Source organism: Pristiophorus japonicus, chromosome 1 (genome assembly GCF_044704955.1).
Source record: "Pristiophorus japonicus isolate sPriJap1 chromosome 1, sPriJap1.hap1, whole genome shotgun sequence".
NCBI lineage: Eukaryota > Metazoa > Chordata > Chondrichthyes > Pristiophoridae > Pristiophorus > Pristiophorus japonicus.
In genome coordinates, this window is record NC_091977.1 from 253,132,379 (window position 1) to 253,157,498 (window position 25,120).

Below are 25,120 nucleotides of genomic sequence, written 5' to 3' on the forward strand. Positions count from 1 at the left end.
CTGAGTGCAGCCCAGGATGCCAGAACCCTACCCGAGATGCAGCCGAGCCCAGCCTTTTCTCTCCCTCCCCCCACCACCACCCCCCCCCCGAAGCCGTCCCCCGATGCCATCGAGCCCGGCCTTTCCTCTTCCTCCCTTCCCCCCCCCCTCCCGATGCATCTTTGAGCCCTGCCTTTCCTCTCCCTTCCCCCCACCCCCGCCACCCCAGCCTCCCGATGCTTCTTTGCTGGCTGCCCCTAACCCACGTCGAATGGCCTCCCGTACAGGCCGGCCCGCTGCCTTCCCCGGTCCAATGTAGGATTTACTTCAAATATTTAATTATTAATCAATTGTTTACCTGAGTTCTTTATTTTTATTTAGTTATTTTAACTTTTATTTGGATGTTTGCTGCTTGGTGCTTGGGTGCAGGTCCTAATTTACTTACCTGCGCCGATTTCTTAACTGCCCACAACGTTTTTCAGAGCTGGCCACATACGCTGACCTAAGTTGATTTGGTGTAAGTGTTAGCTGGCCAAAGTGGCATAAATGGCCAAAACTAGCGTAAGTGTCTGGGAACGCCCCCCCTTTGGAAAAAAAACGGAACTAAAAAAAATCGTACCTAACTAAGTTACTCTGGAGCAAGTTTATTGGGGAAAATGTTTTTTTTACATCAGAAAAACCAACTTACTCCAAAAAAATTGATGCAAGTCATGGCCAAAATTGGGCCCAAATGAGAGAAAATAAACCTTCACACAGGACAAAAGCTCAGCTTGTCTTAGAGAATGGAGGAAAATGAAAAGTGTTTCAAAGCTCCATTTCAGCAGGTTATTTGTCTTGTGTCACACCTTTGAGCACAAACAGTAAATAAACACACCTACAATGACAACTCTCAGAAACCATCAACACATCTTAAAACTTAAAACTGATTAAGAAGTTTGCAGATGATACAAAAATTAGCTGTGTGGCTGTAAATGACAAAGAAAGCTGCAGATTGCAGGAAGATATCAATGAATTGGTCAGGTGGGCAGAACAGGGGCAAATGGAATTCAATCCAGAGAAGTATGAGGTAATGAATTTGGGGAGGTCTAACAAGAAAAGAGAATACATTTTAATTGGTAGGACACTGAGAAGTGTAGAGGAACAGAGGGATCTTGGAGTGCATGTGCAGACATCCCGGAAGGTAGCAGGCCAGGAATTGCAGGCGGTCTGGGAGCCCATGAACCGACTTAAAAGCTTATTGCACGGGACTGCTCCGTGCAACACCCTTCAGGCCAAGTCCCCAATAAATACAGGGAGGACTCCCACATAGAGTGCACTCCACTGGGGACCCCCTGCTTCCTCCAGATGGTAAGATGGTGCGCCATGGTGTGTCCGGATGGCAAACGAGGATGGCAAGGTGGAAAATGTGCAAGAGCAGCCCATACAGGAATCCCCTCTGCGCAGAACTGAAAGGCACCCGAGGGAGGTTTCGGCGCTTGGCACCGATGAGGAATTCCGTCCAGACGGAGGTCAGTTCGGACGGGATCTCCCCACGTGCTTGAGCCTCCTCGACACACCTAACGGAGTCAGGGCCCAGCGCTGCTTTTAGCGACTCGATGGCATTGGCCGCGCGGCGGAGGAGGGCACTAAAAAAACAAATTGTACAAGTGCCCCCTGGCTATCAACAGCTCTACAACTCTTCTGTTGTATATCAGTAATCAAGTGCCCCCTGATTAAAGAGGGGGGCACACTCTAAAAACTTTTCAAGTGCCCCCTTGTTTTTTCAGTGTTTTTTTTTGAGGGCACTAAAACATAAGTTATACAAGTACCCCCTGGCTAAAAGAGGGAGGGGGGGCACTAAAACTGGCACAATAAACAAATAAAACTTTGGACAAAAAACCTCAACTTAAAATTTGGTTGCCGGGAGTGATGATGCACTCCAGACCCTCCGGTGCCCACCTCTCGCGGAAGGCCGCGAGCGTACCGGTGGACACCACGTGCTCCATCTCTAGGGACACCCTTGCCCGGATGTAAGCACGGAAGAGAGGCAGGCAGTCAGGCTGAACGACCGCCTCGACCACCCGCTGCCTGGACTGGGTGATGGCCCCTTGGCCGTGCCCAGGAGCAGTCCTATAAGGAGGCCCTGGGACCTACCCGATCTCCTCCGCACAGGGTGCTCAAAGATCAGGAGTGTGGGACTGAAGTGCAACCAGAAATTGAGGAACAGCCCCAACAAATAATGGAATATGGGCTGCAACCTCACACATTCAATAAAAACATGGAACACGGACTCTTCCAGACCACAGAAATTAAAAACTTAATGCACGGGACAGCTCCGTGCACCACCCTCCAGGCCAAGTCCCCAATAAATAGAGGGAGGCCTCTCGCGTGGCGTGCACTCCATCGGGGAACCCTGCTTCCTCCAGACGGCAAGATGGTGTGCCATGGCGTGTCCAGACAGCAGACGAGGATGGCAAGGTGGAGAGTGTGCAAGAGCAGCCCGTACAGGAACCCCTCCGCGCAGAACTGAAAGGCTCGGAGGTGATTTCCCTGAGGCGGCTCAAGTTATCAGGCACTGGCTCTTGAGGGAGATTTCGGGGTTTGGCGCCGATGAGGAATTCTGACCGGACGGGGTTCAGTTCGGACGGGATCTCTCCACGTGCTTGACCCTCCTCGACACACCTAACGGACTCAGGGACCAGCGCTGTTTTTAGCAACTCGATGGCATCGGCAGCGCGGCGGACGTCGGCCCTGGATTTATTTTTTGAGGGCACTAAAAACTCAAATTATACAAGTGCCCCCTGACTATATACAGCTCTACAATTCTTTTGGGTTGAAGACAAAATAAACAATTAAATCAAGTGCCCACTGATTAAAAGGGAGCGGGGGGAACACTCCAAACAGTTTTCAAGTGCCATTTTTGTTTATTTTTGTTTTTTGGTTTTTTTTTGTTGTTTTTTTGTTTTTTATGGGCACTAAAAGCACAAATTATACAAGTGTCCCCTGGTTAAAATGGGAGGGGACACTAAAACCCGGCACAATAAACCAATTAAACTTTAAAACATATAAAAGCAAATAAAAATTTGGTTGCCGGGGGTGATAATGCAATCCAGTTCCTCCGGCGCCCACCCCTCGTGGAAGGCCGCGAGCGTACCGGTGGACACCACGTGCTCCATCTCTAAGGACACAATGGCCCGGATGTAGCTGTGGAAGAGAGGCAGACAGTCGGGCTGAACGACCCCCTCGACCGCCCGCTGTCTGGACCGGCTGATGGCACCCTTGGCTGTGCCCAGGCGCAGTCCTACGAGGAGGCCCTCGGACCTACCCGTTCCCCTCCGCACAGGGTGCCCAAAGATCAGGAGTGTGGGACTGAAGTGCAACCAGAATTTGAGGAGCAGCTCCTTCAAATATTGGAACAGGGGTTGCAACCTCACACATTCATAAAAACGTGGAACAAGGACTCCTCCAGACTGCAGAAATTGCAGGCGGTCTGGGAGCCCGTGAACCGACTTAAACATTTATTGCACCGGACTGCTCCGTGCACCATCCTCCAGGCCAAGTCCCCAATAAATAGAGGGAGGACTCCCGTGTAGAGTGCACTCCATTGGGGACCCCCACCTCCTCCGGACGGCAAGATGGTACATCATGGCGTGTCCGGACGGCAGATGAGGATGGCAAAGTTGAGAGTGTGCAGGAGCAGCCCGTACAGGAAACCCCTCCGTGCTGAACTGAAAGGCACGGAGGGGATTTCCCCGAGAGCCTCAAGTTGTGAGGCGCCGGCTCCCGAGCGAGGTTTCGGGGCTTGGCGCTGATGAGGAATTCCGTCTGGACAGTCAGTTCGGACGGGATCTACCCACGTGCTTGACCCTCCTCGACACTCCTAACGGACTCAGGGACCAGCGCTGTTTTAAGCGACTCGATGGCATCGGCCGCGTGCCGGACGTCAGCTCAGGATTTATTTTTTGAGGGCACTAAAAACTCAAATTATACAAGTGCCCCCTGACTATATACAGCTCTACAATTCTTTTGGGTTAAAGACAAAATAAACAATTAAATCAAGTGCCCACTGATTAAAAGGTGGGAGGGGGGGGGCGGGGAAACATTCCAAACAGTTTTCAAGTGCCCTTTTTTTGTTGTTTTTTTGTGGGGTTTTTTCTGGGCACTAAAACCACAAATTATACAAGTGCCCCTGGTTAAAAGGGGAGGGGACACTAAAACCGGTAATAAAACAAATTAAACTTTAAAACATATAAAATCAAATTAAAATTTGGTTGCCGGGGATTATGATGCACTCCAGTCCCTCCGGCGCCCACCTTTCGCGGAAGGCCGCGAGCGTACCGGTGGACACCGCGTGCTCCATCTCCAAGGACACCCTGGCCCAGATGTAGGCGCGGAAGAGAGGCAGGCAGTCGGGCTGAATGACCCCCTCGACCGCCCATTGCCTGGACCGGCTGATGGCCCCCTTGGCCGTGTCCAGGAGTAATCCTACGAAGAGGCCCTCGGACCTACCCGCTCCCCTTCGCACAGGGTGCCCAAAGATCAGGAGTGTGGGACTGAAGTGCAGCCAGAAATTGAGGAGCAGCCCCTTTAAATAATAAAACAGGGGCTGCAACCTCGCCCACTCCATAAAAACGTGGAACACGGGCTCTTCCAGACTGCAGAAATTGCAGGCAGCCTGCGAGCCCATGAACTGGCTTAAAAATTTGTTGCATGGGACTGCTCCGTGCACCACCCTCCAGGCCAAGTCCCCAATAAATAAAGGGAGGACTCCCGCATAGAGAGCACTCCATTGGGGACCCCACCTCCTCCGGACGGCAAGATGGTGCGCCATGGCGTGTCCGGATGATAGACGAGGATGGCAAGGTGGAGAGTGTGCAGGAGCAGCCCATACAGGAAACCCCTCCGCGCAGAACTGAAAGGCACGGAGGGGATTTCCCCGAGGCGGCTCAAGTTGTGAGGCTCTGGCTCCCAAGGGAGGTTTCGGGGCTAGGCGCTGATGAGGAATTCCGTCCGGATGGGGGTCAGTTCGGACGGGATCTCCCCACGTGCTTGAGCCTCCTCGACACACCTAATGGACTTAGGGCCCAAAGCTGTTTTTAGCGACTCGATGGCATCGGCCGCGCGGCGGACGTCGGCCCAAGCTATATTTTTGAGGGCACTAAAAACGCAAATTATACGAGTGTCCCTGACTATTAACAGCTCTACAAACCTGTGAGCATACTCACAGGTGCATACTTTACAACTACCATGAAAGATGCTTCCATTCAATAAAATTTGAATAAAACTTTTCACTTAGTGTTGATAGGAAGAGGAGCAACCTTGGATGCAGTTACAACTCCTGTACCGTTACTGGAGGTGTTGGTAACTGCAAGAAAGAAAACTTAACTATCAGTTCAACCAGCAGTTGGAATTGAGACTTTTCCACATGTTTGTTGATGATCGTAACATTTCCAGGACAAACAACTTCGCTGATATACCCCCAAACACAGCGTAATGTCCTATTGCACCCTAACTGTTAAAGGGGCCTATTCTGAGAGGATAGAACACTGGGCACCTTGCCCCTTGTCACAGGGCCCCTTCTGCTGCATTTGGGATAGATTGTCTCATCGTACAAGTATCTTATGCCAGCAATGGAAGAATGGCAACTTCCTACTATTATAATCCTTGAATGAACAACATTTTCATTGTAAGTTAATTATTTTCCATCAAATTCCATTTCTTCACATATGATGTTGAAAGCTTAAAGAATTTTTTTAGTTTTTTTACCCTCTGACACATTTCCAGAGGCTATGTGACCTTATTAAGTCACTGTTCACGCCTGAAGTCTTATGATTGAACAGGAATGCAGCAATGGTTTGGGTTTAGTGCTCATGTGTCTGCAGTTATGGATGAAAATGACCATCCCTCTAGGTTCTCATGTCCATTGAAGCCTGACCGTCAATCACTGCCGGTCACTTCCAGTACACACCCTGCTGTTGTTTTATGTATCTCCCATGCTTAGCAGGACGAATTGAGGTCCTGTAGGTTAAATCTCTGCAGTTTCTTTGGTATCCTCCACCATAGCTACGGTAAACGATCGGGAGAACACAATCCCACCCAAGCTCGACTCAGTGACCCAGCTCCGGATTGCACAGAAATAGCTCTTTCAGTTTCAGTACAGTTTCTTGCTTCAGTGGGAGCACACTTGTCTCTGCGTTTGACGTTCGTGGGTTCAAGCCCCACTGCTGAGACTTGAGCACATAATCCAGGCTGAGATTGCAAAGTAGTAATGAACACTGTTGGAGCTGCTGCATTTCTACTATGGCATTAAATTGAAGCCCCATCTGCCCTCTCAGGTGGATGTCTGTGGGAGCTTGCTGTGCTCAGATTGGCTGCCCTATTTCTCTACAGTGCAACAGTGACGACATTTCAAAAGTACCTCACTGGCAGAGAAGCGCTTTGGGAAGCCCTGAGATTGTGGCAGGCTCGAAGGCTCTATATAAGTCCTTTCTATCCCTGATTTTCCCATTTTTAAAGTGCGTGAACCATCTTGAGTCCTTGTTTATGTGGAAGTGAAAATTAATCTTTTCTGATTTCTCAACCTCTCATTAATGTTGCCAGTAATCAACATTCAACATACTCAAAGGGGACCTGAAAAATGGTCTGATCAAATCTAGATAACAGAGCAAGTTGATTGGCTGAATATCCTTATGAAATTGTCTGAGTAAGATCATGTTTTTAAAAAAAAATGGGTCAACAATTAGACCATTTAGTGAATCAAAGTTCATAACAACATAAAAATATAAGAAATAGGAGCAGGAATAGGCCATTTGGCCCCTCGAGCCTGCTCCACCATTCAATAAGATCATGGCTGATCTGATCTTGGCCTCAGCTCCACTTCCCTGCCCGCTCCCCATAACCCTTGACTCCCCTATCATTCAAAAATCTGTCTATCTCCACCTTAAATATATTCAATGACCCAGCCTCCACTGCTCTCTGGGGTAGAGAATTCCAAATATTCACGACCCCCTGAGAAAAGAAATTCCTCCTCGTTTCTGTTTTAAATGGGTGACCTCTTATTCTGAAACTATGCCCTCTAGTTCTAGATTCCCCCACGAGGGGAAACATCCTCTCTGTATCTATCCATCACTTCGCCAGTACTCTACCCAGCCGAGCCTTACCAAAATGCTTTTGACTGCACTGCCATATTTGAAAGCTTACTCCAAATGTTGAGCATCCTTTTGATTAAATAATCTTTTTCTAAGATCTTGGTAACATGATTTTTTTGTCCTGTTGGATGACTTACCTTGAAGTAATAGTCGAGGCTCCTTTTTCTCAATCATTTATTCATTTAATACTTGTGTGTCTCGATGAGGTATCTCCCCTCAACCTTTTCTTCTTTAGATCTGTAGACCTTAAGCTTTGTGGCTCTCTCCTCATAATTCATCCCCTTTACCATTATTATCATGCTTATTGTTCAATTATGTACCCTCCGCAATACATGTCCATCCCTTTGAAGGTGCAGAGGCTCAAGCTGTACAGCATTCCAAATGAGATTTGATCACTGTATTATAAAGCCTCAGCATAATCTTCACAGACATATTTCACTATTCTGCCCATATATCACCTCTGTTTGCTTTTAAAATTGCTTCTCCACATTGTATCAGCATTTAAAGTGAAAAGGCTACTGTACCTTCCCGGTGCGTTTTAAAGTCTCCCTGTGCTAATTTGATTCTATTCATTGCGTATCTTTGCTATTCATTATTTTTCTCAATATGCAATACTTTGCATTTGTCTGTCTTCTTACATACCTAATACAACTCCTTCTGCAAATTGTTAACTGCATCCTCAGTCCCTACTGCACCATTGCAAAATGAACAAGCTTTCAACTGCATCCAGGTCATTTATATAAATAACAATAACAACTTGTATATACCGCCTCTAACGTAGTAAAATGACCCAAGGCGCTTCACAGCAGTGTCATAAAACAAGCTTTGAACTGAGCCACATAAGGAGAAATTAGGGCAGGTGACCAACAGCTTGGTCAAAGAGGTAGGTTTTAAGGAACATCTTGAAGGAGGAAAGTGAAATAGAGATGTGGAGAGGTTTAGACAGAGAATTCCCTAGCTTAGGGCCTAGACAACAGAAGGCACGGCCACCAATGGTTGAGCGATTATAATCAGGGATGCTCAAGAGGGCAGAATTAGAGGAGTGCAGACATCTCAGGGGGTTGTGGGGCTGGAGGAGATTACAGAGATAGAGAGGGGTGAGGCCAAGGAGGGATTTGAAAACAAGGATGAGAATTTTTAAATTGAGGCGTTGTTTAACCAGAAGCCAATGTAGGTCAGCGAGCACAGGCGTGATCACGGGTGAGCAGGACTTGGAGCGAGTTAGGACACGGGCGGCAGAGTTTTGGATCACTTCAAGTTTACGGAAAGTAGAAAAGTAGAATGTGGGAAGCCAGCCAGGAGAGCATTGGAATAGTCAAGTCTAGAGGTAACAAAGGCATGAATGAGGGCTTCAGCAGCAGATGAGCAGAGGCAGAGGCGGAGATGGGCGATGTTACAGAGGTGGAAATAGGCGGTTTTAGTTATAAATAATAAACAACAGTGGTGCAATTACTGACTCCTGGGGTGCTTCAGTGAACACCGCTGTATTATAAATACTGCTTTTCCAGTTTTTTCTAGCTTATCCAGGCCATGTTCTCAGCTGGATTCCCATGGATTTTAGCTTTATTACTAATCTCAAATGAACTTGCATTTTGCAAGTTCAAATAAACTGTATTACAGAGAGTTTCACTAACTACTTTAGTTGTAATACCCTCAAAGACATTGCAGAACTTTGTCCATCGGAATCCATTGCAGCTGTTTCCTTTCAGCTATTGCTATATAGGTGTGCCTCCAGTCTGCTCCTCAGTCTGATTTCCAGTATTATCCCCATGATTAAGTTTCATGGGCCAGTGGTTTGAGAGTTAGGTTGCTACCCATTTTTATATACCGAGACTACATTTGCTTGCTTCCAATCCATAATGGATCTTTCATGACTTTAGTCAGTACCTCACAAATTTCTTCCCTAATCTCCTCCAAATAAACTCTATGTGGCCCTGAGATTTTGTTAATATTTAACGTATCTATTACTTCCTCCACAATGCTTTCAAAATTCTCCGGAATGTTCATTGTAAGCAATTGTTCTTAGATTGTGTTATGCAGTGCATGTTAGAAAGTGTTGTGAATCCATGTACCCGCTCACCAAAGTAATATTTCCCACATGTCTGTAGGCTCCATCGTTCTGACTTTATTCATTCTTAAACAGAAACATGCATAGACAGTAACATGGAAAAAGGAGAAAGATATGAAAAGAGGCGGCGGTCTCTTGGTGGTCTCAAAGCAGAAGAACCATCAATACATACTTCACCAACTATCACCCATACATTATATTTTAACATCAAACAGAATACAATGCTTCACATGTGGAATCCTTCACCCCTTTCAGAACTAACTTACTTAATATACCTCCAGCTACATTATTACTCAAAGCTATGATAGAAAAAACATTTAGAAACTGAAAATATAATAAAGAGCAGTCAGCATGGATTTCAAAAGAAATGATCATGATGGGCCTACATTATTAAATTCTTTGAAGAAGTAACGGTAAGAATAGACAAGGGTAATGTAGTAGATGTAATATATATGGCGAGGAGAAATACCACCAACGATGTCTCCGCAAGATCCAATAAATCCCCTGGGAGGACAGACGCACCAACGTTAGTGTCCTTAACCAGGCCAACATCCCCAGCATTGAAGCACTGACCACACTCGATCAGCTCCGCTGGGCAGGCCACATTGTCTGCATGCCAGACACGAGACTCCCAAAGCAAGCGCTCTACTCGGAACTCCATCACGGCAAACAAGCCAAAGGTGGACAGAGGAAATGTTACAAGGACACCCTCAAAGCCTCCCTGATAAAGTGCAACATCCCACCAACATCTGGGAGTACCAGGCCAAAGACCGCCCTAAGTGGAGGAAGCACATCCGGGAGGGCGCTGAGCACCTTGAGTCTCATCGCCGAGAGCATGCAGAAATCAAGCTCAGGCAGCGGAACGAGCGTGCGGCAAATCTGTCCCACCCTCCCTTACCCTCACGACTATCTGTCCCACCTGTGACAGGGACTGTGGCTCTCGTATTGGACTGTTCAGCTACCTAAGGATTCATTTTAAGAGTGGAAGCAAGTCTTCCTTAATTCTGAGGGACTGTCTATAATGATGAATATATATGAATTTTCAAAAGACCTTTGAATTATGTAGAATTATGACTAAGATCATAGCCTGTGGAGTCACGGGACCCGTAGCAGAATGGATAGCTATTTGGCTACAAAACAGAAAACAGAGAGTAAGGGTTGAAGGTAGTTCCTCAGACTGGCAAAAGGTGGGAAGTGGTGTTCCACAAGGATCGGTGCTGGGACCACTGTGGTTTACGACTTGGTATCGGGAACTGGAAGTACAATTTCAAAATTTGTGGATGACACCAAATTGAGGGGTATAGGTAATACTGAAGAGGATGCGACACAATACAAGATGACATTAATAAACTTTCAGAATGGGTGTGTAATTGGCAAATGAATGTCAATATAGATAAGTATGAGGTGGTACTTTTTGGTAGGAAGAATAAGGAAGCCACATATTCCTTGGAAAATAAGTCCAAGAAATTGGCCTCCTTAGCACCTCCCGTTATCGCCTCCGGGGGGCGCTAAACACTTACCGACCGGGCATGGCGAAATGATTGACTCCCGCTATATTGGTGGGAGGTTTGTGGTGACAGTAAGACGTTACTCCCCAATCTCCTTCGCCCGGAGACCATGACGTCATCGCCGTGCGCATCACCCCGGTTGCGCCGCGGATGCAAACTTCAGTTCTGCCCACTGCAGCATCGCTGGGCGAAAACACCGACAGCTGCAGGAGGCATTGATCAGGAGGTCGGGAGCTTCTGGGGGAAAAGTTAAAGGGGCGGTGGCCGAGGTAAATACCAAAATTTCTGAAATTATTTTTTTCCAATTTTTTTACATTCTCCTGGGCCGTGGTCGCTCAGCCCAGCACTCTGCTGCAGTGCATCGGGCTGATCGAGCCGGATCGTGGCTGCTGTCAGGGACCAGCTCACTGGTCCTAATGCAGAGCTTGCAGTGATGGCCCTTCTCTTTAAGGGAGGGATGAAGCCTCGGTTCAGCTGCACGGCCCAGTGTGCACGCTTCACCACTACTGCCCCGCCTGCATCCTGTAACGCTCAAGGAAGTGAAGTGCTTGATTTAGTGCTCCACTCCTTCCTGGATCGCAAATACTGAATCTTTTAAGAGCTGAAAAAGATGAGTGCCTGCCGCTAATGTTTTCAACTTTCAAAAGTTAATGCCTCAAACGGAGAGCTCCAGAATTTCTCCCTCGAAGAGTCTAAATGGGATAGAGGAGCAAAGGGATCTAGAGGTACAGATATTCAAATCACTAAAAATAGTGATGCAGTTTAATAAGGCTATTAAAAAGCAAATTAAGCACTAGGGTTTATTCCTAAAGGGAAAAAGTTGAAAAGCACAGAAGTTATATTAAACTTGTATCGAACCTTGGTTAGACCACACTTGGAGCACTGTGCACAGTTCTGATCTCCATAGAATAAAAATGATATAAATGCACTAGAGAAGATGCTAGAAAGCTTTACAAGGATGATACCAGAACTGAGAGTGTACAATTGTCAGAAAAGACTGAACAGGCTGGGGCTCTTTTCTCTCGAAAACAGAAGGCTGAGAAATGACCTGATAGATGTCTTTAAGATTAAGAACATAAGAAAATAAGAAATAGGAGCAGGAGTAGGCCACCTGACCCCTCGAGCCTACTCCGCCATTTAATAAGATCATGGCTCCACTTCCCTGCCCGCTCCCCATAACCCTTTATTCCCTTATTGCTCAAAAATCTGTCTATCTCTGCCTTAAATATATTCAATGCCCCAGTCTCTACAGCTCTCTGGGGCAGAGAATTCCATAGATTTACAACCCTCTGAGAGAAGAAATTCCTCCTCATCTCAGTTTTAAATGGGCGACCCCTTATTCTGAGACTATGTCCCCTAGTTTTAGTTTCCCCTATGAGTGGAAATATCCTCTCTGTATCCACCTTGTCGAGCCCCCTCATTATCTTATATGTTTCAATAATTTCACCTCTCATTCTTCTGAACTCCAATGTGTATAGGCTCAGCCTACTCAAACTATCTTCATAAGTCAACCGCCTCACCTCTGGAATCAACCTAGTGAACCTTTCTGAACAGTCTCCAATGCAAGTATATCTTTCCTTAAATACGGAGACCAAAACTGTACGTAGTACTCTAGGTGTGGCCTCACCGATACCCTGTACACTTGTAGCAGGACTTCTCTACTTTTATACTGTATCCCCCTTGCAATAAAGGCCAACATTCCATTTGCCTTCCTGATTACTTGCTGTACCTGCATATTCACTTTTTGTGTTTCATTCACAAGGATCCCCAGATCCCTCTGTGCTGCATCACTTTGCAATTTTTCTCTATTTAAATTATAATTTGCTTTTCTATTTTTTCTGCCAAAGTGGATAACCTCACATTTTCCCACATTATACTCCATCTGCCAAATTTTTGCCCACTCACTTAGCCTGTCTACATCCCTTTGTAAATTTGTTGTGTCCTCCTCACAATTTGCTTTCCCACCCATCTTTGTATCATCAGCAAACTCAGCTACATTACACGCGGTCCCTTCATCCAAGTCATTAATATAGACTGTAAATAGTTGAGGACCCAGCGCCGATCCCTGCAACACACCACTACTCTTTGCCAACCAAAAAATGACCCATTTATCCTGACTCTCTGTTTTCTGTTACTTAGCCAATCCTCTATCCATACTAATATATTACCCCCAATCCCATGAACTTTTATCTTGTTCAGTAACCTTTTATGTGACACCTTATCGAATGCCTTCTTGAAATCCAAATGCATCACATCCACTGGTTGCCTCTTATCTACCCTGCTCATTACATCCTCAAAGAACTCCAGCAAATTTGTCAAACATGATTTCCCTTTCATAAAACCATGCTGACTCTGCTTGATTGAATTATGCTTTTCCAAATGTCCTGCTACTGCTTCCTTAATAATGGTCTCCAGCATTTTCCCAACGCAGATGTTAGGCTAACTGGTCAATAGTTTTTGTCTGCCTCCTTTTTTAAATAGGAGCGTTACATTTGTAGTTTCCCAATCCGCCCCAGAATCCAGCGAATTTTGGTAGATTACAACCAATGCATCCACTCTCTCTGCAGCCACTTCTTTTAAGACCCTAGGATGTAAGCCATCAGGTCTAGGGGACTTGTGCACCTTTAGTCCCATTATTTTACCGAGTACTACTTCATTATTGAATGGTTCGATAGGATAGATGTACAGAAGATGTCTCCACTTGAGGGGAACCAAAGCTAGAGTCTATAATATAAAATAGTCATGAATAAATACAATAGGGAATTTGGGAGAAACTTCTTTACCCAGAGAATGGTGAGAATGTGGAATTGATTACCACAGGGAATGGTTATATCGAATAACATAAATGCATTGAAGGGAAGCTAGATAAGCACATGAGGGAGAAAGGAATAGAAGGTTAGTCTAATAGGTTTAGACAAAGGCAGATGGGAGGAGGCTTGTGTGGAGAATAAACACTGGCATGGACCTGTTGGGCTGAATGGCCTGTTTCTGTGCTGTAAATACTTTGTAATAGAACAAGAAAAAAGATAAACATTCAGCGGTGAATCCTTCAGGCATATTAGCTTTTCCAACATTTATCTGTAAAGGGTTAAGATGGCCCTGGCAGGGTTTCTCGCATGGCCGGTAACATGGCTTTGTCGCCAAGCAACCATCCTTTCAGGTTCATTCCAGGTCAGAACATGTTGGAGATAGCTGCGCATTAATGGAGTGAAATGCCTCACGGTTGGTGACTGCTGCTGAGTTGTCAGGGGGCGCCACGTGTGTGCAGTCAATGGCACCCTGCAACTGTGGGAAGCCAGCCAGAGATGCAAATCCCAGTGCACACTCATTCTGGCTAATGTCATCTCGGGGGAAGCTGATATATCACCCAGCCCTGCCAATCTGTCTGCCATTTGCCTCAGGCATTTATGGGCAGCTGACTGTGGGACCATCGCTATGTGTCCGGTAGCTGCCATGAAGGAGCTGGAGGTGAAGAAATTCAGGGCTGTGATTTTGTAGAAATCTGCAGAGGTCTGTGATCACCTGATGTGACAATCTCAGACTGCGGAAGCCCTGGTCCTCGAACAGGTCAAGGAAGCTGAGCCTCTGTCAGGAGCCCCTGTGACGTGGGTGGTGTCTTCAGCGCGCTCACCATCTTTGCTGCTCCCCTCTCTGCTGGCCCCCTGCAGCTCCCTCCACAGCATGCCCTTGCTGCAGTTGGTCCTCGAAGCAGTCATGGCCACTCACCATAGGCTTCTCTGTCTCAACAACTCAAAACTCTCCAAATAATTCTCTCACACCAAGTACTCTCACCAAACCATAGCCCTGAAAGAAATGCGAAAGCTCCTCTGAGCATTGAACGTTTATTCACATCAGTCCTCCCCACCTTTAACCACCCCGATAAAGTGGAGAACAATCTTGTCTCTGTTTCACTAGCGATTCCCTCGGGAAACCCGTGCTACACCGGTTACATTCAATGCGAATTGTATTATATGTTAATACGTGTTAATGTATGTTAATAAGCCTCTCACTTCCCCTCAGTGGGACACTCGGTCACCTCGATTATCGCCGGCGTAAAGATGGCGGCCGGCTCGTATGCGCCGAGTTGGGTTCGGGTTACGCAAATTTGACATTTTAACCACCCCTTCCTCGACCCGCTCATGGGAGGTTAATATCAAAGCCAAGAAGTTTCCTGTAGGCCACAATCTGTGCGAAAGAGAATGAGGTGACCTTTCCACTGGTAAAGTTACAATCATTCTTTTTAAAATCCATCATGTCAAGTTAACCATTTCTCTTGGGCTTCTGCCACTCTGCTGCTTGGGAACTACCATGGAAATTCCAAGTAATAGGCCTTTCTCGGCACCTTTGTCCAACTAAAAATGTGTGCTACAAATTTATTTGGGTGCTGGTCATGTGCCCAGTGATCCGAGTTTGATCTACCGAGTGCCCACCTTTGTCCCCTTGTACAGGTAGTCTGTGCCTGGAGGGCCAGAGGCTGGCCAAGTTCCTTGAGAGCTACAGGTGGGAGATGGGCTGCAATTGGCTCCAAGGACTAGATACAATCTGTGCTAAAGAGAATGAGATAAGCTAAAGGTACAATTATTTAAAATGCATTATGTCGCTTTATCCAGGTTTCTGAAGGCCAAATGCGTGAACTGGATCCTTCGATAATCAATGTGGTAGACCTAGACATACCGCCAGACCACCTGATCTTCGCTGTCAGCCAGCCACCCGACCACGGGATGATCATGAATGGAATGTACGGGAACGATGTTGCTCATTACAAGCAACTAATCCTCGGCCATCACGAGCTTCCTGTGCAGGACTTCACGATGGATCAGCTGATGCATGGTATATAGAACAGCAGTGTGATAGAATGGAAAAGAATAATGTGTTAAAATAAAAACCCAGAGGTAGCGGCCCCCATGGTAAGAGGGAGGTGGGGAGTATTATGTCTGCAATTACCATCGAATAACTCCACGAGGCCTTGTATTGTGAGTAAGAGCTGTGTGACTTCAGTCCATTTAATACAACTGTAAAGTGAGGGGCAGCATGGCTGCCTGCCTTTTATATGCCCCTGCACACTAGGGCAGGAAACCCCTGGGCCTCCAACTGCAGCGCCCTCAGGTGGTACATTGTACATAGTTACATGGTGAAGACAAAGAGTTTGCATACATGACATCATTCCCCCCAAAAGTCTTTGATGCGAGTTGATTTTAGGTTAAGGCGAACCAGAGCCCTGCGCTCCCTGGTTGACCGTCTGAGTGTCGCTTCTGGCCTGGGTGAGTTGGTTGGGCCACTGCTGTGTTGCAGCGCGACTGGTTGGGCTGGACTGTTGGGGATGGTGGGATCATCCTCGTGGTTGGCAGCGAGGTCTGTTGTCGATTGGGCGTGTGTCGGTGAGTCGCTGAAGATGAGGTCCTCTTCCGGTGGTTCCTGGTTATCTGTGAATCGTAATTTGGTTTGGTCCGAATGTTTTCTGCACATTTGACCGTTAGGCAGTTTGACAGTAAACACTCTATTCCCCTCCTTGGCTAATACAATGCCGGCGACCCATTTGGGACCCTGACCGTAATTCAGCACAAACACAGAGTCGTTTACAGTGATGTCGCGTGATACAGCCGCGCGATCATGGTACATGTTTTGCTGATAATGCCTGGTTTCCACCTGATCAATGAGATCAGGGTGTGCAAAGGAGATCCTGGTTTTGAGTGCTTGTTTCATTAGTAATTCTGCAGGGGGAACCCCGGTAAGTGAGTGGGGTTGTGTCCTGTAGCTGAGCAGTACCCGGGACAGGCGGGTTTGTAAGGAGCCTTCCGTGACACGTTTCAAGCTCTGCTTTATGGTTTGGACTGCCTGCTCCACTTGGCCATTGGATGCAGGTTGGAACGGGGTAGATCTGACAGGCTTGATGCCATTACGGGTCATGAATTCAGTGAATTCCGAGCTGGTGAAGCATGGACCATTGTTGCTGACAAGAATGTTGGGTAAGCCATGGGTGGCAAACATGGCTCTGAGGCTTTCAATGGTGGCTGCGGACGTGCTGGATGCCATTATTGCACATTCAATCCATTTGGAGTAGGCATCCACAACAACCAGGAACATCTTTCCCAGAAAGGGGCCCACATAATCCACATGGATCCTGGACCATGGTTTTGAGGGCCAGTACCAGAGACTAAATGGAGCCTCCCTGGGAGCATTGCTCAGTTGTGAACATGTGTTACACTGGTGCATGCACGACTCCAGGTCCGAGTCAATGCCGGGCCACCAGATGTAGGACCTGGCACTAGCCTTCATCATGTCTATGCCTGGGTGGGTGCTGTGTAGGTCACGTATGAAGGTTTCCCTGCCTTTCTTGGGCAAGATAACATAGTTGCCCCATAAGAGGCAATCTGAATGGATCGACATTTGGTCTTTACAACAGTGAAATGGCTTGATCTCGTCTTGCATGTCTCTAGGGACCACTGACCAGCTCCCATTGAGGACGCAACTTTTACAAGGGATAGCAGAGAATCATGGCTGGTCCAGGTCTTAAGTTGGCAGGCCGTTACAGGTGACCCTTCGCTATCAAAGGTATCCATGGCCAGTAGCAGGTCTGCGGGCTGCGCCGTTTCCACCCCGGTGGTGGGCAACGGTCGTCGGCTGAGAGCATCAGCGCAGTTTTCAGTGCCTGGCCTGTGGCGGATCACATAGTCGTAGGCAGACAGTGTCAGTGCCCATCTTTGGATTTGAGACAAAGCATTGGTGTTTATGCCTTTGCTTTCCAAAAACAGTGAGATTAGAGGCTTGTGGTCCATCTCTAACTAGAACCTGAGTCCAAACAAATATTGGTGCATCTTTTTCACTCCGTAAACACAGGCTAAAGCCTCCTTTTTTCCTGTAGCCTCTTTCGGCCTTTGATAGGCTTCTGGACTCATATGCAACCGCTTGGAGCTTGCCCACTGCATTGGCTTGCTGCAAAACACATCTGACGTCGTACGACAATGGATCACATGCTAAAACTAGACGTTTACATTGGTCATATAATACCAGCAACTTATTTGAACACAGCAGGTTTCTGGCCTTCTCAAAGGTAGCCTCTTGATTTTTACCCCAAGCCCAGTCAACTCCCTGGCGTAACAGCTTGTGCAACGGTTCCCCCAAGGTGCTCAACCCTGGAAGAAAGTTACCGAAATAGTTGAGTCCCAGGAACGAGCGGAGCTCTGTTACATTTCGTGGTGTGGGTGCATTCTTGATGGCCTCTGTCTTCGAGTCTGTGGGTTTGATGCTGTCTGCCGCAGTCTTCTTCCCCAGGAATTCTACCTCTGGCGCCAGGAAGACACATTTGGATCGTTTCAACCGGAGTCCAACTCTGTTTAGTCCACTTAAAACTTCTTACAGGTTGTGCAGGTGTTCGAAGATGTCATCCTGAAATACGATGGTGCGTGGAATCGATTTCAACAGGCTCTCCATGTTTCTTTGGAATATGGCTGCAGCCGAGCGAATCCCGACTGTGGTACACGAACAGTCCTTTGTGCGTGTTAATGCATGTTAATTTTTTCGACGACTCAACCAGCTCCTGGGTCATGTAAGCGGAGGTTAGATCCAGCTTGGTGAACACCTTTCCCCCTGTTAATGTCGCGAAAAGGGCATCGGCTTTGGGTAGTGGGTACTGGTCCTTTAACGAGGCTCGATTGGTCTTTACTTTGTAGTCGCCGCAGATTCTGACCGTGCCATCGTTCTTTAGTACTGGAACAATCGGGCTGGCCCACTTGTTGAACTCGACTGGCGATATGATTCCCTCGCATTGAAGTCTGTCCAATTCGATCTCCACTTTCTCCCTCATCATGTAGGGGACCGCTCGAGCCTTGTGATGAACGGGCCTTGCCTCGGGGACCAAGTATCTGTACTTTGGCGCCTGTGAAGTTGCCGATGCCTGGTTCAAATAAAGATGGGAACTTGCTCAGTACTTGAGCACAGGAACCATTGTCCACTGACGATAATACTTTGACATCTTCCCAGTTCCATCGAATCTTCCCCAACCAACTTCTGCCAAACAGCGTTGGCCCATCGCCTGGTACAATCCACAGTGGCAGCTCGTGTGCCTCTCCATCATAGGATACTTTTACGTTCGCTCTGCCAATAACTGGGATCAGTTCCTTGGTGTAAGTGCGCAGCTTTATCTGAATCGGGCTGAGCTTGGGTCTTCGTGCTTTGTTGTTGCCCCACGGCATTTCAAATGCCTTTTGGCTCATAATTGACTGACTCGTCCTGTGTCCAGCTTCATGGATACAGGAACACCATTTAATTTGACCTTTATCATCATGGGAGGACTTTTTGTGGAGAGGGTGTGCACCCGCACACTGCGCCCTCGGGCTGAGTTGCCTCTCTAGCTTGTCCTTTGTGATCCACGCTGGATCGGAACTCTTCTGCTGACTCCCTGACATTCGCTGGAGGTGGCCCCTTGTTCTGCAGCTTTTACATGCATAGTCTTTAAATCGACATTGATGGGCCCCATGATTACTCCTGCAATGCCAGCATTGTGTTAATGATTTTGCATTTGCACCCCTTGGTAGCCAAGCAGCAGCAGGCATGTAGGCTCTGCTCTGTACTGTTCTTATTAGTTCAACTGCAATCGGTGTTATTTTACATACAGTACTTGCCAGTGAGCTCCGAGTCTGGTAGGAAGTCATCTGTATGGTATCACGAATTTGTTCAGTCAGTTCATCGTATGTCTTATCCTTGGCCTTCGTGGGTGCCAGCAATTCCCTGACGAGGCGATAGACCTTGGGCCCACAACTGGTCAGCAATATGGCCGTCTCCCCTGCCAGGTCGTTTGCCACGAAATATTGCTCGAGCCTTTCCGTGAAGGCATCCCAATCATCACCCTCTGCAAAGTCTTTTAGTGTGCCAAAGGTAGCCATAATCGCATGAAAGTCTGTATTCTCGTCGCCAGTTATGTCTGCAATTACCATCGAATAACTCCATGAGGCCTTGCACTGTGAGTAAGAGTAAGAGCTGTGTGACTTCAGTCTATTTAATATGACTGCAAAGTGAGGGGCAGCATGGCTGGCTGCTTTTTATATGCCCCTGCACACGAGGGCAGGAAACCCCTGGGCCCCCAACAGCAGCGCCCTCAGGTGGTACATCATACATAGTTACATCGTGAATACAAAGAGTTTGCATACATGACAGGGAGGATTCGGGTGAGGGCAAGAGCAGCTGGAGAATCTGTCATGGCTGGGGATGTGGAGGTCCTGCAGGCTTCATTTGCATCATGTAATCCCGCCTCCCACCCAACACCGATCAAATGTACAGCCTGGCCGGCGGGTGGTGGAAAAACTAGTGAGGCAACTGGGGAGCCTTAGGGATGGACCTCAACAATCGGGGTGAAGCGGAAGCGCGTCAATCGGGAGGGGGAGAGTGGCAATAGTGAGGAAACTCCAGAGCAATACGGAGTGAGGGGAGGGCAGCAGTCGTGAGGAAATCGCAGTCGGCAATCAGAGAGCCGTGATCGGGGGAGCTGGGTGTGAGGGTTGCGGGGGGGGAGCGAATGGGGGATCTGGTTGGGGGGTTGGGGGCAGGGGTGATTGGGGGATCTGGGTGGGGGTTGGGGTTGGAGTGATCGGGGAGCTGGGTGTGGGGGTTGGGGGAGGGGTGATTGGGGGATCTGGGTGGGGGTTGGGGTTGGAGTGATCAGGGAGCTGGGTGTGGGGGTTGGGGGAGCTGGGTGTGGGGGTTGGGGTTGGAGTGATCGGGGAGCTGGGTGTGGGGGTTGGGGGAGCTGGGTGTGGGGGTTGGGGTTGGAGTGATCGGGGAGCTGGGTGTGAGGGTTGGGGGAGCTGGGTGTGGGGTTTAGGGGAGGGGTGATCGGGGGAGCTGGGTGTGGGGGTTGGGGAGGGGTGATCGGGGAGCTGGTTGGGGGAGCTGGGGGTTGGGGGAGGGGTGATCGGGGAGCTGGGTGTGGGGGAGCTAGATGTGGGGGTTGGGAGAGGGGTGATCGGGGGAGCTGGGTGTGGGGGTTGGGGGAGGGGTGATCGGAGGAGCTGGGTGTGGGGATTGGGGGAGCTGGGTGTGGGGGTTGGGGGAGGGGTGATCAGGGGAGCTGGGTGTGGGGGTTGGGGGAGGGGTGATCGGGGGAGCTGGGTGTGGGGGTTGGGGGAGGGGTGATCAGGGGATCTGGGTGGGGGTTGGGGGAGCTGGGTGTGGGGGTTGGGGTTGGAGTGATCGGGGAGCTGGGTGTGAGGGTTGGGGGAGCTGGATGTGGGGGTTGGGGGAGGGGTGATCGGGGGAGCTGGGTGTGGGGGTTGGGGGAGGGGTGACCGGGGGAACTGGGTGTGGGGGTTGGTGGAGCTGGGTGTGGGGTTTGGGGGAGGGGTGATCGGGGGAGCTGGGTGTGGGGGTTGGGAGAGGGATGATTGGGGGAGCTGGGTGTGGGGGTTGGGGGAGGGGTGATAGGGGGAGCTGGGTGTGGAGGTTGGGGGAGGGGTGATCGGGGGAGCTGGATATGGAGGTTGGGGGATCTGGGTGTGGTGGTTGGAGGAGGGGTGATCGGGGGAGCTGGGTTTGGGGGTTGGGGGAGGGATGATTGGGGGAGCTGGGTGTGGGGTTTGGGGGAGGGGTGATAGGGGGAGCTGGGTGTGGAGGTTGGGGGAGGGGTGATCGGGGGAGCTGGATATGGAGGTTGGGGGAGGGGTGATCGGGGGAGCTGGGTGTGGGGGTTGGGGGAGGGATGATCGGGGGAGCTGGGTGTGGGGGTTGGGGGAGGGGTGATCGGGGGAGCTGGGTGTGGGGGTTGGGGGAGGGGTGATCGGGGGAGCTGGGTATGGAGGTTGGGGGAGGGGTGATCGGGGGAGCTGGGTGTGGGGGTTGGGGGAGGGGTGATCAGGGGAGCTGGGTGTGGGGGTTGCGGGAGGGGTGATCGGGGGAGCTGGGTATGGAGGTTGGGGGAGGGGTGATCGGGGAAGCTGGGTGTGGGGGTTGCGGGAGGGGTGATCGGGGGAGCTGGGTGTGGGGGTTGCAGGAGGGGTGATCGGGGGAGCTGGGTATGGAGGTTGGGGGAGGGGTGATCGGGGAAGCTGGGTGTGGGGGTTGCGGGAGGGGTGATCGGGGGAGCTGGGTGTGGGGGTTCAGGGTCTGTGATCGGGGGAGCTGGATGAGAGCTTCCCTTAACAAATCCATGCTGACTGTCCTTGATTAATCCATATCTTTCTCAATGAAGATTTATCCTGTCTCTCAGAATTTTTCCAATACTTTTCCTATCACTGAGGTTAGGCTAACTGGCCTATAATTACTTGATCTATCCCTTTCTCCTTTTTTAAACAAAGGTACAACATTAACAGTGCTCCAGTCCTCTGGCACCACACCTGTAGCTAGAGAGGCTGGGAAAATGATGGTCAGAGCCTCTGCTATTTCCTCTTTTGCTTCTCTTAACAGCCTGGGATACATTTCACCCGGGCCTGGGGATGTATCCATTTTCAATGCTGCTAAGCGTAATATGTCACACTCCTCCTCCCTCATTGCAAAGTTTGCATCGCCTGTTTCTTTTGTGAAAATAGATGCAACATATTCTTTAAAAATCATACCCTCGTCTTCTGTCTCCACACACAGATTTCCTTTATTGACTCTAATAGACCCTACTCTTTCTCTAGTTAGCCTCTTGTTCTTAATATATTTTAAAACATCTTTGGGTTTTCCCTGATTTTACTTGCCCACATTCTTTCCTGCTCTCTCTTTGCTTTCCTGATATTTTTAATTGCACCCCTGCACTTCTTATACTCCTCTAGAGTTTCTGCAGTATTGAGTTCTCGGTACCTGTTATAAGCTTCCCTTTTTTTCTATATCTTACCCGGTGTGTCCCTTGAGATCAAGGGGGCTCTAGATTTATTAGCCACACCCTTTATTTTTAATGGGAACATACTTGCTCTGTACTCTAAGGATCCCTCCTTGAATGCCTCCTACTGCTGTGACACTGATTTACCATCAAGTAGCCGTTTCTATCCAGTTTAGCTAAATCCCATCTCAGCTCAGCAAAATTGGCTTTACCCCAATTGAGAACTTTTAATCCTGGTCCCCCTTTGTCCTTTTCCATAACTACCCTAAATCTTTCTGAATTATGATCACTAGCACCAAAATGCTCTCCCACTGATACGCCTTCCACCTGCCCCTCTTCATTCCTCAAAACCAAGTCCAGAACCGATCCCTCCCTTGTTGGGCCTGTTACATACTGGTGACCCCGCCCTCTTTTTTACCCCCCCCTCTCGATCCCGTCTGAAAACCCTGTAACCTGGAATGTTGAGTTGCCATACCTTCCCTTCTTTCAGCCATGTCTCAGTGATAGGTATAATATCGTACTCCCAAGTGTCTATCGGTGCTCTCAGCTCATCTGCCTTATTCCCTATACTCCTTGAATTGAAGTATATACCATTTAGTAATGCCAAACTCCCTTGTTGTCTATTTTCCAGCCCTTGTTTCCTCTGTCTTCCAAATTCATTTTCTACTTTTCTGCTGCCCAATTCCAGCTTTGCTTCTCTCCCCACTGAATCTATTCTCCGGTTCCCATCCCCCTGCCAAGCTAACTTAAACCCTCCCCAACAGCACTAGCAAACCCTCCCGCTCCCAGCTCTGGTCCCAGCTCTGTTGAGGTCTCACCTCCCCCAGAGACAGTCCCAATGCCTCAGCAATCTAAAGCCCTCCCGCCTGCACCATGTCTCCAGCCACGCATTTATCTTTTCTATCCTCCTATTTCACTAGCACATGGCACCGGCAGTAACACGAGATTACTACCCTTGAGGTCCTGCTTTTTAATCTCTTTCCTAGCTCCCTAAACTCTGCCTGCAGGTCCTCATCCCTCTTTCTACCTGTGTCATTGGTACCGATATGGACCACGATCTCTGGCTGTTCACCCTCTCCCCCCAGAATGTGTTGCCCCTGCTCAGTGACATCCTTGATCCTAGAACCAGGGAGGCAACATACCATCCTGGGGTCACGTTTGCAGCCGCAGAAACGCCTGTCTGCTCCCCTGATTATCGAATCCCCTACCAATATAGCTCTTCCATTGTTCTTCCTCCCCCCGCCGTGCAGCTGAGCCACCCGTGGTGCCGTGGACTTGGCTCTGGCTGCACTCCCCAGAGGCAACATCGCCCCCACCAGTACTCAGAATACTGGTTGAAGGGCAAGATGCATTCAAGGGACTCCTGCCCTACCTGCCTAGTCCTCCTCTTCTGTCTGGTGTTCACCCATTTCCTCCCTGTCTGCACAATCTTTAGCTGCACGGTGACCACCTCTAGAAACGTGCTTAACATGTAGCTCCCAGTCTCACGGATGCACAGCAGTGACTCCAAACACCGCTCAAGCTCTGAAACTCGGAGCTTGAGTTGCTGTAACTGGTGACACTTCCTGCACATGTGGTCATCCAGGCTAAGAGAAGCATCGAGGACTTCTCACATCTTTAGCCTTTGCACGGAGAATGGCCCCCTTGCATTTTTCAGCTTGCAATAATTCCCACTCTTCCTTTAAAACCTTCCACTTAGTCCCTGCTCCCTTATCCCCTCCGTCAACTGCTTTACAGATATCCATAAACCTTCTGTTTATATTCTCTTCTTGACGCCGGTTAGCTGTTGCTCTTTCTTTCCCATAACATATCGAAAAAACCTTTACCTTATATTTGAAATTTTCCCACCAAACTCTTCTTTCTTTTGAAGAATAAAGGTTCCTTCCAAGCATTCTTTATATATTTAAAATCCCTTCTTTATAAAAATTTTTTTTTGGATATTGGTTGTTTAAAATCCACACCACTAAACCGATCTTAACTCTGCTGTTCCTAATTCTTGGAACCAAAGCTGAATGGTCACTAAAATATACTTTTTTATAATAAATCTCCATCACCTCAGAACGTAACCCTTCCCGCATTAACCGATAATCTATTCAACTCTGTTTTAAAGCATCACCCACTCAACCTCTTCTGGAGATTCCCTTTTTATGGGGTTCCAATCCCTCCATTAGTGTCTCAAATTTAAATTTGCCATCTTTTTTACAGTCATCCCTCTGGAGTTATCATCCTTAAAGGTCATCTGGGCTGAAATGCCCATCTAAGATAAAAATACATTAAAATCCCCCACTATACAAAGGATTTCCACCTCTGCCACTTCTGTGAAGAACCATCAAAAAAGTTTGTGATGCTTGCAATGGTCGTTCGGTGCATAGATATTAAAGAGATCACAATTAAATTCCTCCATTTGTATCTTTCGCCGGAAAAATCTCCCCTCAGTGTCCTTGTCCACCAATGCAACATTCCTTTTATGGACAGATTCACCAAAACAGCCACCCCTCTACAGTTATTGTTTGCGTAACTTGCAAACACCTCTCCCTTCTAAACCTTCCGAATTCTTTTTAGGATCTCCTCATTCCAAAAGGTTTCTTGCAGACACAACAGATCAGTGCCTTTAAAACACTGCAACAACTGCTGCAATTTCTTCTCC

At 48.4% G+C, this 25,120-nt stretch overlaps 1 protein-coding gene across 1 annotated transcript in view; it reads left to right on the forward strand.

The window, feature by feature from the left end:
- The window catches only part of frem1a (Fras1 related extracellular matrix 1a), a 352,151-nt gene that overhangs the window by 206,156 nt on the left and 120,875 nt on the right, over window positions 1-25,120 (forward strand). The window contains 1 exon segment of the mRNA XM_070877990.1: window positions 15,293-15,512. Coding sequence (XP_070734091.1) covers window positions 15,293-15,512 — 220 coding nt within the window.